Source organism: Equus przewalskii, chromosome 10 (assembly GCF_037783145.1).
Source record: "Equus przewalskii isolate Varuska chromosome 10, EquPr2, whole genome shotgun sequence".
Lineage (NCBI taxonomy): Eukaryota > Metazoa > Chordata > Mammalia > Perissodactyla > Equidae > Equus > Equus przewalskii.
The window spans coordinates 59,309,776-59,323,520 of NC_091840.1; the positions used below are offsets into that span (position 1 = coordinate 59,309,776).

General features: G+C 62.1%; 2 protein-coding genes across 2 annotated transcripts in view; one reads left to right on the top strand and one right to left on the bottom strand.

Moving 5' to 3' along the window:
* The window catches only part of FAM83G (family with sequence similarity 83 member G), a 30,135-nt gene extending 21,758 nt beyond the window's left edge, over window positions 1-8,377 (top strand). Inside the window, exons 4-6 of the mRNA XM_070563581.1 lie at window positions 993-1,117; window positions 1,778-3,020; window positions 7,378-8,377. Coding sequence (XP_070419682.1) covers window positions 993-1,117; window positions 1,778-3,020; window positions 7,378-7,761 — 1,752 coding nt within the window. The 3' untranslated portion in view covers window positions 7,762-8,377. The remainder of the gene's footprint in view (window positions 1-992; window positions 1,118-1,777; window positions 3,021-7,377) is intronic.
* SLC5A10 (solute carrier family 5 member 10) overlaps window positions 1-13,745 on the bottom strand; it is a 74,841-nt gene that overhangs the window by 37,530 nt on the left and 23,566 nt on the right. Inside the window, exons 7-10 of the mRNA XM_070563582.1 lie at window positions 9,962-10,067; window positions 9,596-9,676; window positions 7,934-8,139; window positions 3,610-3,745 (exon numbers count right to left, since the gene is read on the bottom strand). Of these exons, the coding sequence (XP_070419683.1) occupies window positions 3,610-3,745; window positions 7,934-8,139; window positions 9,596-9,676; window positions 9,962-10,067 (529 nt within the window). The remainder of the gene's footprint in view (window positions 1-3,609; window positions 3,746-7,933; window positions 8,140-9,595; window positions 9,677-9,961; window positions 10,068-13,745) is intronic.

A 13,745-nucleotide genomic window follows, 5' to 3' on the forward strand; every position in this document is an offset into this window, starting at 1 on the left:
CCCTTCCTGGGGTCCGCCATGCCCCACCACTGGCTTTTCACACCTGCCCCTCCCTCAGAGCAAGAGCCTCCTGCCATTGAGGGGAGCCTGCACTGGAGCCCTGCAGCACCAGGCCCACCGACACCCAGACTCCACGGCAGAGAGGGAGGACCCTCCGTGGCCGGCGTCCAGAGAAAGGCAGGGGCGACCTGGCCTTGGACCCGCAGGGGTGGTGGGCCTGGCTCTGTCGGGGATGCCTGGGAGACCCCCCTTCTCTCTGGGTCTTAGCCCTCCCTCCTGTGATTTCTCAGGGCCTTCTGGCTTGCTCCTGAGCCAGGCAGTGCCAGCCCAGTGGGGAGTGGGATCTGACCGTTTACTGAACTGCTCCTGGGTACCAGGCAGTGGCTGGCCCGAGAGGAAGTAGGATGGTTTGCTGTGAGCCCTGCCCTCAGTGAGCAAAGCTGAGTGGGAACGATAAACCACCTGTGTGGAGAAGACCCTGGGAGAGGCCCAGCCGGTCACTCATCCTGGGAAGGCCACAGATTTGCCAGAGGGCAAGACCCAGGTCCCTCAGGGCAGCCCCCCATCCCCACCCCACTGCATAGCCCCCAGCCATCAGCGGGACCTTCCTAAAATGTGTCCACACAACCTTTCTGCTCGAGACCCTGCACCGGCCTCCTACCACCTGCAGCAGCCTTTCCCACCCCGGCCTGGCCAGCCGGCTCTTGTCTTGGTGGGGCTGCTCTGTGGACACCCTTCAGGCCACGCCCAGTCCATCCTGCACTGCGCCCTTTGTCACCAGCCCCTACTCTCCTCTCGTTTCGTGTCCCACCGCTTCTAGCCTTGGCCCAGACCCTGTGGTCCCACGCACACCAGCCCTTTCTCCAGGCCTCGCCACCTTGTCCTTCCCCGTGAGAGCTCCCCCAAAGCCCTCCGTGAGCCCTGGGCAGAGGCTGGCGCCCCTGGTGTGGCCGGTGCCACTGTGTAATTCTGTCTCTCATCGCCCAACACAGAACCTCAGGGTGCGGAGCAGCGGGGGCACAGAGTTCTTCACGAGGTCGGCCACCAAGTTCAAGGGCGCGCTGGCCCAGAAGTTCATGTTCGTGGATGGAGACAGGGCCATCTGTGGCTCTTACAGGTGACTCTTCTGCTTTCTCGGGGCTCAGGGGAGAGGCGGCTCTGGTTCCCACCGGGTTTCTGCCTGTAATCCTGCCTTATGACACCCTGGTTATTCCGGTTCATTGGTCCCAAAACTGCTGAGGCGTGAGCGAGGCTGGGGCACGCCCGCACGCCGCCCGCCCGCCCCGGAAGCAGGCCGAGGAAGGCTTTTGTCTGCCGACTGTTGCTCCAGCCTGGAGGTGGGGTGTGGGCTAGGCCAAGCTGCATCTTCCCGAGCTCACAGGGCAGTCACTCTGGTCATTGGTCAGAGACATCAGTGACAGCACCAGCCACTGTATGCTGGACGACGCCAGGTGCCGGGCTGCCCTGGGCATTCTGCATGCAGCCGTAAGGGGTGCTGTGGCACCCAAGAGCAGCGCAGCACGGTCTGTTTTACATGGCTGAGAGTGGCTCCAGGTAACTGAGTTGCACGAGGTCTGACCCCAAGGCTGGTGCCCCGTCCTCTGGTCTGCTTGCTTCTCGATCCAGTCCCAGGGCCCCACAAGCCACAGGCTGATGAACACCAGCCTGTGGGTGGACAGTGGCTTGCTCAGACGCCCACTGCAGGTGGTCTCAGGGCCCAGGGGAGGAGGCAGGTCCCCACGTGCCTGACCTGGCTGCCCCTCCCCCTGTGTTGTAGCTTCACGTGGTCAGCCGCAAGGACGGACCGGAATGTGATCTCCGTGCTGTCTGGCCAGGTGGTAGAGATGTTCGACCGGCAGTTCCAGGAGCTGTACCTCATGTCGCACAGTGTCAGTCTCAAGGGCATCCCCATGGAGAAGGAGCCCGAGCCAGAGCCCATTGTGCTGCCCTCCGTGGTCCCGTTGGTGCCCTCAGGCACCGTGGCCAAGAAGCTTGTCAACCCCAAGTATGCGCTGGTCAAGGCCAAGAGTGCCGACGAGATTGCCAAGAGCTCCTCTGAGAAGCAAGATGTCAAGAGGCCTCCAGGGCCGCAGGGTGCAGCGCTGGCCGAGCGGCCGGGAGACCTCCCCGAGCCGCTCCTGCCCGTCCACCCGGGGCTGCTCAACCTGGAGCGGGCCAACATGTTCGAGTACCTGCCCACGTGGGTGGAGCCGGACCCAGAGCCTGGCAGTGACATCCTGGGCTACATCAATATCATCGACCCCAATATCTGGAACCCCCAGCCCAGCCAGATGAACCGTATCAAGATCCGAGACACGTCCCAGGCCAGCGCCCAGTGGAGGCAGAGCCAGGACTGCAGCCCCGCCCCGGCGCCCAGGGCCCCTCAGGACGGGGTCCCAGCTGAGAATGGCCTCCCCCGGGGGGACCCTGAATCACGGCCCCCGGTGCCCAAGCCCCGGACAGTCCCTGTAGCAGATGTGCTTGCCCAGGACAGCAGTGGTGTCGGCTGGGCCCTGGAGACCCCTGCAGAGGGGGTGCCTCAGAATGGGGCAGACCACGGGCTGTCCAGGACGGCCGGCCCGGGCCATGCCCCGCTCCAGCGGCAGCTGTCCACGCCTCAGGATGACCCCGATGGCAGGGGGCCAGCCATCCCCAATGGGCTGGATGGGGAAGAGGAGGAAAATGACGACGACTATGTGACCCTCAGTGACCAGGACAGCCTCTCGGGCAGCTCTGGCCTTGGCTCTGGCCCCCGGCGGCCTTCGGTGGCCTCTTCTTCCGTGTCAGACGAGTATTTTGAGGTGAGGGAGCGCTTGGCCCCTCTCCGGAGGCACCATTCAGAGCAGGTGGCCAACGGGCCAGCCCAGTCCCCCCGCCGACAGCTGAGTGCCCCCCACATGACCCACGGGACCTTTGGTGGACCCCAGGCTGTCTCGTCCTGGGCCCAGGATCAGGAGCGAGAGGAGGTGGGCACTCCGAGGAGGACGCAGGCCCCGCGCTCCGTGGACAAGAAAGCACAGGTGGGTCAGGGTCCCTGCACACTGGGGTCCCGGGACCGCTGCCGTCTGCTGGGCTGCTGCATGCCCGGCTCCCATAGCTTTCCTTGTTACAGATGGGGAAACTGATGACCGGGGCGGGGGTGGGGAAGGAAGCACCCAGGGTCACACATGTGGGCAGGTCGTTACCAATTCTGGGGACCTCAGCCCTAGTGTCCCTAAAGGCAACCTAAGCCAACTCCCAGGAGCTGAAAGGAAACGCACCAGAAACACCCAGAGGCTGCAGGTGCCTGGCGTTACAGGAAGTTGACGCTGCCCTTCCACGTGAGTGGTCTACTCCCTAGTTTGCAGATGAGAAAATGGTGGCTACACAGAGATGTTCCTTTACACCCCTAGGTCACACAGCACTAAGTGGTGTCTGGATGTTATGCCAAGCCTCCTCCATGCCGGTCCCTTTGATTGTGGCCCTGGGGACCACTCTCCTCCCTGCTCCCCCAGGCCAGGAGACGGCTCACATCCATCCTTTGCCACCCCTCTGGTGACCTTTGCAGGGCAAGGACCCAGAACCCTGGGTGTCCCGCAGCCCCAGCTCAGCCCCTGGCGCCTGTCCTACCTGGGAACAGTGCACGGCTGATCATCCCCGGCATGATCATCAGGCCCATGGGCAGCATCTTGAGGTAGCTGGCCAGGATGGAGCCCGCCTTGGCGTGGTTCAGGTCCCGGGCAGACAGTGACCGCTGCACGATGACCTGGGGACACAAGAAAGCAGTGAGTCCCAGCCCCCTCAGGGACCCCTGTGGCAGGATTTCTGCCTGATGGGCCTCAGGGCACGGCATGAGACAGACTCTGCCCTGCTAGCCTCAGACCCGCCCGAGACCACCACAGCTCAAGCCTGACAGTTCCACCCAGAGCAGAGCTCACTCCCATTGACCAAGCACCAGGGGCCAAGGTACTCTCGTTCCAGGGACTCAGTCTCCCCAACTGTCGAGTAGGCTACTCGTGTGGATCCTGCCTGGCCTGCCACTCCGATTGTCAGGGCTGGAAGAGACCCTGGGTCGGATGTATCGGGGACTACCCACCGTCTGATCCCCTGTACTCTCCCGAGTGCAGCTGGTGTGCTTACACAATGCAGGTGTAGACACTGGCACCAGCTGTGTTTGTGTCACTGGCAGAGGTCAGGAGCTTTCCAACCTGGGGTTTTGGAAAGCTTGCAGGTCAGTAGTTGAGGGATGCTGGAAACTGCCTCAGGACAGCTCCTTACGTAGCCTTAGGAGGATCCTAACTAAACCTCAGTTTCCAGATCTGCAGATTGGGAGGAGGGGGGGTGGTAATTGGAACTGATGGCATCTGAGATCTGTCTCAACTCTGACATTATGATTCTACTTTAAAAAAAAAAAATCTAACTTTTTAAAAATACTTTTACTGAGATATAATTCACATACTTTTTAGCCACATGAAGTGTGCAGTTCGGTGGTTTCTAGAGTGTTCACAGAGTTGTGCAATCTATAACTTTTAAACGTAAATATTTTTCCTTATCTGTTCTGCAGTTTAGATCACCACCTGCAATTCAGAAGTAGAAATTACCTGTGGTTTTAACTTATTTTGCAAACATGCTGGTCTAACAGGTCGCTCCCAGCTTTTCCCCCCAGCCACGGCTCTCGTGAAGCCTTGATTACAGGGCGCTGGCGCGGCAGCACTGGGTATGCGGGACAAGCTGATTGCAGCCCTGTTTCTCCACCGGCTTCCCATGACTTGGGACAAGTCCTTGCCTCACTTTGGGCCTCAGTTTCCCTGTCTGGACAGTGAGGGGTTAGACTCAGTCCTGGACAGACCCTTCTTCTCTGATGTCCTGTGATGGCAGGAGCCCGGGCAGCGCTCCTCAGAGGAGAGAGGAAGCGTTTCCCTAACCCTGCACATCATGCTCCATTATTCCCGCCGTGCTCACAGTGGCCGGCTCGGGGAGGCAGGCGGGACAGCTGCTGTCGCCCCGTTCTACAGGTGCAGAAGCTGAGGCTCGGCGCCCCAGCAGAGCAAGTGGCGGGCAGCAAGGCCGGGACTTCCCCTGCGGGGTGAGCGGGCCCCTGCTTCCCCGCGCCTCTCACACAGGCCCAGCGTGGCCGTGCTGGAGGCCGGCACTCACTGCCATGCTCAGCCTCTAAGCCACAGCTTCACCCCCATGAACGGCTGTGTCGTTGTCTACAAAATGGGAGACTCCCATGGACCCGCAGGGTTGCTGCAAGGACTGAGTGAGGCCGCTCTGTAGACCACCAAGCTGTGCCTGGCTGGTCTCGAGTTCCCCAATTTTAGGCTTCCCTGCGGGTGCAACCTCAGGGCCAGCCATGGCTCGGTGCCAGCCCAGGAGCATTTGGATGCTGGCCCTACCCTTCAGAGGAGTCCTCAGCTGGCCCGGGTGTCCGTCTCCTCAGCTGTGAGATGGGGACAGGAGCCTTCCCGTGAGTGAAATGAGGTGTGGGTACCACCCAACACTCCTGGCCTGCATCAGGAGCCGGAAGCATTGTGGTCATTGTTATGATTGATGCAGCTGCTGCTGCCTAAAAGGAAGACCCTTCGTCTGAGCTGCAGCAGCAGCAGGCAACAGAAGGCCACTGCCGAGGTGGGCAGGCCCCAGGAGGTCCTTCCCATCTGTGTGCCTCCCCATTCTATAGACAGGGAAACAGGTCAGGGAAGGGCATGGCAGATCCCAGGCCGGCACTCTCTGCCCTGTAGGCCTTCTATCTCTTGTCTTGTTGGTTTTGTTTGTTTCTGATACGAGAGTGTCATCGACGTATTATGGATGAGCTGGGAGATAGTGAAAAGTCTAACGAAGATGACGGAGAGCACCCACCCGTGGTTCCAGCATGTGGAGCTGCCACCTGGCGCTGACCAGACTGGGCGTCCTGGAGGGCTACCCTGTCCAAGGGACTGAGTGGTCAGCCCTCCAGGCACCCTGCAGAGCCCCTGGGTACTGGTGAGGGTCACAGCAGAACAGGACCTGGAGGACCAGGCAGGCAGGTGGCCCCAGCCCGCTGGTCCCTGCTTTGCGGGGCTTCTGGACCAAGGCCCTGCTGCCCCCTGGGCAGACCCAGCCTGAGCGGGAGGACAAGGTGGGGTAAGACTGAAGCCAGGCCGTGGCCTTCTGGTGCCAGTGGTACTCTGGACCCCCCTGGGGTCAGTGGTGTCCTGTCTCCATCTCCGTGTGACCGACCCTGTCTTATCCAGGCAACAAGGCCTCCAGCCCTGACCTCGAGGCCAGGCCGTGTGCTGGTTCACTTGGCCTTCATGGGAAAATCTCCTGAATGATGTTCTCCCCAGAGACACCAGGGCCATGCCAGACCCGTGCTGAGTGGGGAGGGAACGAGGTGCCCTGGGGTGAAGGGGCCCAGGCTGGCCCAGCAGGCAGTCCAGGCACCGCCAGCACACCCTCCACAGCCCCTCGCCCACCCATCCCTCCCAGGGGAGCTGGGAAGACACCTGCTCTGGGTCCACGCGTTCCCTGAAGGCCCACACGTGAGGCGCAGCCCTCGTGGGAATCTTGGGCACCACGTGACAGATGGGGAAGTTGAGGCGCAACCTCCCAGGGTTTCTGAAGCCTCCCAGCCTGGATCGCTTCCCACTGTCCCAACCCAGGGAGGCTCTTTGGGGGAACACGCTGAGCATTCCCCTCGCGGGCAGGCAGCCCTGGTCCCAGGAGAAGTCACTCTGCTCTGGGCGCACATCCCAGTTCTGCCCGCTGGGCCTCAGAGTTCCAGCCCGTGCACGGGTTGGCCGGGCCTACCGCAAAGGGAGACTGCCCTCATTCACCCCCAGGTCTGGCTGCCCCATTCCCGTGGTGAAGCCCTTGGGGGCACGGGTCCAGAGGGGAGGGCATTGTCAGGCCTGTGGCCGCTGAGTTCTGCTGCTTCCCAGGCTGTTTCCCACCCTCGGTGCTGCCTGTAGCTGCCCGTGGCTTCTGGAGCAGGCGGGGCGGGGGCAGCAGCTGCTTCTGCCCAGAGAGGGAAATTGGCTATCTGAGGTCACCTGGTGGGTTCACAGCTCGGGCAGGACAGGACCGCACTCACCAGGACACCGGACCGCATCCAGGCACTGCCTCCGACAATCCCACCCAGCCCCATTTACAGATGGAGGAGTCTGGGCAGGGGCATCGAGCAGCAGTGCAACTTGCCTTATCACAACCTCGAAAGGCAGGATTATTCCCATGTGACACGTGGGGAGACTGAGACACCCAGTATTTGAAACAAACTTGGCCAGGACCACCAGCTGGTGAGTGGCAGGGCCAGGAGGAAAACCCAGAAGCTGCCGCTGCAGCCTGCCCGGCAAGGATCCCGAGGGAAGGGATGGAGTGTCTCCTGGGATCTCACTTACCCTGCTCTCTCTCTCCCAGGGCCCAAAGTTCCACTATTATGGAGTCCCTGCCTCGGGGACCAGAGATAAGGATGGCTTCCCACGGCTGTCAAGGACCACAGGACCTGCACGGTGCCGCCCCACTGCTGAAGGCGTCCAGAGCTCTACCAGGAAAGCACGCCCAACCGTGGCAGGCCCCCATCACTGGCAGGCCAAGGGTGGCCCTGGGCCACGCACGCTGCCAGATTCTGGGAGCCCCCTGGCTGATGGCAGGGCCACCGAGGAGCATCCAAGTCCTTTTGGAATCCCATACTCCAAACTGTCCCAGTCGAAACACCTGAAGGCCAGGACGGGCGGTGGCCAGTGGGCCTCATCCGATTCCAAACGGAGGGCCCAGGCCCCCCGGGACCACAAGGACCCCTAGCACGCTGTCCCCAGGCCTGGAGCCAGGCTGTCCATGGCCTTGGCCCCAGCCCAGACTCACCGTGCAGGTGTTCGAGGGGCCACGCCGAGGATTGGCAGAGGGGCCGCCCCGACCCTCCAGAGCCAACCCCGGACGGCAGGAAGGTGGGGCAGGCAGTGATGCTGACACTCACCTGGTCGGTGCACCAGTACCAGGTGGCCATGATGGTCAGACCGAAGGTCATCCCAGTCCACGGGAGGTCCCCTGTGTAGGGGTCTCGGAACATGTGCATGGCATCTGCGCGCGGCAGGTGGCAAGTGGTGTTGGCGATGATCCTGGTTGGGACGGCCTGGGAATAGGCTGCCGCCAGCTGCTCATACCCGCCAATCTGGTCGAAAGCTGGAGGGGTTGGGGGACAGGGACTGGTTTGTTGCTGGTGGCCCTGACTCCCGGCTTCACTGCCCTCATCTCACAAGTAACTTCCTGTTGCATCAAACTTGACTTTTCCCCACTTTACCTTTCCCAATGTCTGGAAAGGCACGGAGGGTAGAGGGTTTTAAAAAAATAGGTGAGTTCAAATGACTATTTTATTTGTATTTAAAATAACACTATTAAATGAGCATTTTGCACGTGGGCACCCCAGTGTCCTGTTGGCCTCTGGATGCTCGTTGGCCTTGGGTACGGGGTTCTCTGCCAGGTTTCAGACTGTCGATTCAAGGAAGCAACAGTATTTTTTCTTGGCATTCAGGGCCTTTCCTGAGGAGTCTAAAGTGTTGAAGCCCTGACCGAGGGGCTCGGAAGGACGTGATTTTGGCGGAGCTGAGAATGGCTGGCGGTGATATGGCACTCAGGCAGAAACTGAGGTCCCAGAAGGGCCAAGGGCCCAACCAAGGTCATACAGCCAGCCAGCTGGGGCTCGAGCCAGGGGTCCTTCCTCTTGAGCCCAGACCATATCCGCCTCCTCACTGTTCCTGTCTGCCTCAGGGTCAGGGTCCCGCGGGGCCAAGCTCCGGCCCGTCGGTGGCTTTTGCTGTGTCTGCGATCACTCCCGTCCTCTCCAGACTGGGCCTGGCTGCCTGGGTCCCTCTTCGGCAGTGGGTTCTGGGGACATGGGCCCCTGGTCTGAGAGGAGGCAGATACACAGAAGCCTGGACACAGGAAAACCCCTGTCTCAGCCCCAGGCCCACTCCCTGCCTTCGCCAAGCAGGAAGCCTGTTGCCCGGACACTGGGCCCGCAGCATCATTGCCCAGGCTAGGCCGGGGCGGGTGCTCGGAGCAGACAGACGCACACCGTACAAGGGTCAGAACTGCCCAGCCCCGGGAGCCTAGAGTCTGAGGCTGGAAGAGACTTTAAAGGCCCCTGTTTGCCCTCTGTGGGATGCTCCTGGCTCTGCTTGCATACCTCTGGGGACGGGGAGTTCACTTCCTTTCGGAGCAGCCCTCTGAGCTTCCTCCCCTCTCCCAGACAGGTATCAGCGATCTGTCTCAACTCCCTTCTCCCCCAGCAGTCATTGCAGTGCTTCCGGGCATCTTGTACATGATTTTAAACACCTGGAGCAGATGCCCGGGAGTCTTGTGGGCCCCTAATTGTGTGTCTGCACATCTGCCTTGGCCCCACCTCACGGTCAAGCCTGGAGCCGGGCCCTGTGTTCCTGAGGCAGCTCTGTGCCATACGCGGGCTGGCCCAGATCTAGTGACCGACATGCAGCTGGGCCCTGGGAACAGGAGGAGAGCAGGCAGCCTCTGTCACCCTCATGGCTTGACCAGGGAGCCCACCACATCCCCAGCAGTGATGCCTGGGTCCTGCAGGGCAGCAGCCGGATGGCACAGGGCTTGCTGCCGGGACAGCCCTCACCTTTGATGGTCAGGATGACAGCACCCACCACCATGATGAGCGTTTGCAGGGCATCTGTGTAGATCACAGCAGCCAGGCCTCCTGCAGAGGAAACAAGTGAGCTGGAGGGGCCTGGCCTCGGGAGGAGGGACAGCTGTTCCACATACGTGTCCCCTGCCTTTCACAGGTGAGTGAGCTGTGGGACGAGGCAGCTGGGCCAGCAGAGCCGGGCTTCAAGTCCCCAGCTGTCTGACCTAAACCAACTGCTTCCCAGAGGTGGCCCTCTGCCTCCAGCTCCCGCCCCCGGGCTCCCACCAGCCTCGGATCCACCGCCCGTGGTCAGGCCCCTCTGCGGGAGCCCCATCCGAGCCCTGCGGGGCGCCGTACCTGCAATGGTGTACAGGGCGGTGATGACGAGCATGAGGATGGTGGAGAGGTAGAAGTTCCAGCCCAGGCAGATGTGCACGAAGAGAGCCCCCGCGTACAGGTCGATCTGGGGGGAAAGGCCGAGGTGACCGCAGGACCCACAGTGCGAGCCAGCCCCGACTCCACCATTCGCTCGCCCGCCGTGTGGCCTCAGTGCCCCACAGATGAGCAAAGGGAGACCCCTTGCTCCCGGGGCTGTCATAGGGGTAGGAGGAGGTCCTAGCTGTGGACGAGCCACGTGCAGGGGATGTGCTGTTGTTAGGAAAGTGCTAAGTGGCTGGTGTCCCCAGGAGCAGCGTTGTTGCCTCTGGCCCTGCCCGGGGAGGCAAAGGCAGAGCGATGTCCCCTCAGTTCCCACAGGTCCTTGACGAGGAGGCCACGAGGGCTCCTGGGGGCCCCGGATTAGTGGGCCTCAGAAAACAGGTCCGTATGCCTTGGCCTCCAGGCCCACGTCCAGCTGGGTGCGCCCCCTGTTCTCTGCGCCCTGTTAGGCAGGGGTCCCCCGGACAAGAGACTGGACTTGTGCCCGGGGTGGGCTGGGGGACAGAGGGCTGGTCTTGCTTATTGCTCCCCTGTGGGGTTGGAACTAAAGCCGAGACCCCGTCTCAGGCTGACCCTGGGGCAGCACGTGGGGCAGGAGCTGCAGCCCCAGGCAAGCCTTACGACCTTCTCGTGGGAATGGGCCCACAGACAGCAATCACCTGCAGGGCAGGAGGACAGCGCCCCGTCCTGCGGGACCTCGGGGCTGGGCAGCGGGCTGCACCCCCTCCAGATTTCCAAACCTGCCATTCTGTGCTGGCTCGGCAGAGGGGAGACAACCCGGAATACAGCCTCTGGGGCCGAGAGACTCCTGAGGAGGCTGGGCAAGGCTGTGGGGCAGCTGAGCTTGCCAGTGCGTGGACCAGTCCACACGAGGCTCAGGGGTGCCGGCCCCTTCCGGCTGGCCCTGCCACTGGCCCAACTGGGAGCCAACCAGCACTGCCCAGAGCCAGGCTCCTGGAGCCCCTGCTCCCGCAGGCCCCGGGCCCACATGAAGCAGCATCTCCCTCAGAGCCCACATCCCCTGCACCTCTCCCTGCAGGCTCCTCCTCTGCCCTCTCCTGGAGAGGAGGAGGGGCTCAGAACTGCCTCGCTCACTGGGCCCCTGGCTTTGGCAGCGTGTGGGGGAGTTTGTGTGTGCGCATGAGAGAGTGAGTGTGTGCTGGAGGAGGGAGGGGTCTCCCCCCCAGGCCCAGCAGGGAAGCTCAGAGCCGATGAATGTCAAGGCAGGAAGGACTCTTCAAGCTCCTTGCCCCATGAGACCACAGGAGAAACTGAGGCACAGGGAGGGCAAGGGCTTTCGTAAGGTCAGGCCCCGGCAGATATCAGAGACGAGCTGTCAGGCGAGAGAAGGCCAGGAAGCAGCAGCCCCTCCTCCACCTGGTCATCCTCCGGCCACTGCTCAGGACCCCTCCCTGGACCCCAGCCGCCCTCAGAGTGGAGGCCTGGTCTGGGCGCCCAACCTTCACAAGCACAGTTGACTCTGGTCACACCAGCTGCCGCCGGTCCGCACCCAGCACTTCGTGGCTCACCTGGTCCCTCAGTCTGGAACTTTCCAGTCTCTGCATCTCATCTTTCAGAACTCAGTCTTCGCAGACGCCCTGCTCCCCTGACCCCTCTGCTCCTCAGGGACAGTTATGGTCAGCCCTCCATGTCTGCAGTCCTGAATTTGCGGGTTCAACCAACTGTGCATCCACAGGCCTAGGATGGCTGTGTCTGTACTGAACATGTACAGACTTTTTTTTCTTGTCATGACTCTCTAAGCAATACAGCATAACAACTACACAGCATTTACGTTGTATTAGGTCTTGTAAGAAATCTACAGACGACGAAGTATACAGGAGGGTGAGCGTAGGTTACATGTATGCAAATACTGCGCCATTTTACTTAACGGACTCAGATTGTGTATCCGCAGGGTTCCTGGAACCCATCCCCCACGGATACTGAGGGACGACTGTATCCCTTCCTGCCGTGGCAGTAGGCCCTCAAGAGTGACAAGGTGTGTGACAGGCGGCAGGAACAGCACAAAGGGGCTGTGGTGGGACTTTGCTGTCTTCCCTCCAGGGCTCTACGCAGCGTTTGGTAAACGTGCTGCTGCCGCTGGAGCCACAGCAGCCACTGTGCGTTCGCCTGCAGGCTCCAAGGAGTCCCAAGAGGAGGCCCTCTAGACGTCCGCGGTCCCATCTGACCTCTCCTTTTGCAGACCTGGCTCTCTCTCCTGTGGGCCCAGGCAGGCTGCAGGATGGTAAAAGCTAAGAGCCCTGAACCCAGAGCCACACGGATCTGGGTCAGTGTCCCTGGTCCACTGTGTCCCGGTCACCTGGCTTTGAGCAGGTCACTTCACCTCCTGAGCTTCAGTGGCCCTTATCTGTAAAATGGGGGAGTGGATGTGAAGAGGGGCAGGCACTTGCGCCCACACGCAGGCAGGGGTGCCCAGCACCCTCCGTCACTGCTGGACCCTTCTGCAGACCCCTGCAGGCTGGGGAGGCTGGGGGAAGGGCAGGCAAGAACTCCGAGGGAGCCGACTCCCCTCTGTGGCTCCCTCCCTGGACGGCCGGGGAGCACATGCAGAATTGGGAGGCCAAGCCGGAGGAACTTGCCCACAGTGGCAAAACTCTGGCAACAAGATCGAAACGACAACACCAGGGAGCTGAATCTCAAAGGAGGGGCTGCTCTCAAGGGCCTTGTGCCTCCTCCGGCCGCTGCTCCACCCTCACTCAGAGACCTGCCATGGCTCCCCGCTGCTGCAGGCCATTGCCCGGGGTCATCTGCTTTCTCCTGTGATCTGACTCCAAACTCGTGTGCCACCAACTGCACTCACCACCTCCCGTCCCTTCTTCCCCAAGCATGACGCCCAGGCCGCACCCACACCACACCTTCTACCTGCAGTGGCTGCTCCCCCTCGTCTCGTGCCCAGACACCCAGCCACCCTCCGAGGCCTGCTCCCCCGGGAAGTGCTGGCTGGGGCTCGGTAAGCCGTGTGCCGCACGCTGCCTGAGCACCTTCTTCCCAGCGTCTCCTGCGGCTCTGAGAGGTAGATGTGACGGCCCGCTCCACTCCGTGGATGAGGGCGCGGCACGGAGAAGACCGCGCGAAGCCCGTGGTCATGGCCATGAGGCAGGGCCCGAGGCCGCTGGGCCGACCCTGGGGACTGAGAGCTCCTGGTCTGGACAGAGGGGGCCCTCTCCTGCACCGTCTCCTCGGACGTGCAGGGACCTGAGCCCAGGCCACTGGGGGAGCGAGGCTGAGGGGGGGCGCGGGGCTGCCCGCTGAGCTGACTGGAGGCTGGGGCTCATCTGCCGGCCGCCCTCGGGGGGCCCCTGCCCTGCCACTGGGGGAGCGAGGCTGAGGGGGGGTGTGGGGCTGCCCGCTGAGCTGACTGGAGGCTGGGGCTCATCTGCCGGCTGCCCTCGGGGGCCCCTGCCCTGCCCCGCGCCGGCCACCCCTACACGGAACCCCTCCTCTCCCCGCTTCAGAGGGTTGCAGAGATGCTGGGGTGGTTCTCACTGACATTTACCACAAGTTTACCGTGCATTTTCCCCAACATCATCCTGACATCCCCTGTCCCCAAAGCTTGCCCATCCCCATTGAGGCCTCCACCCTCGGAAGCCCCGACGCCCCCGCCCACTGGGCTGGTTGGGAGGAAGATCAGGACGTCTCTGCCTTTCCCCCGATGCAGAACCAGATCCACCGCCCGCCCGGCCCC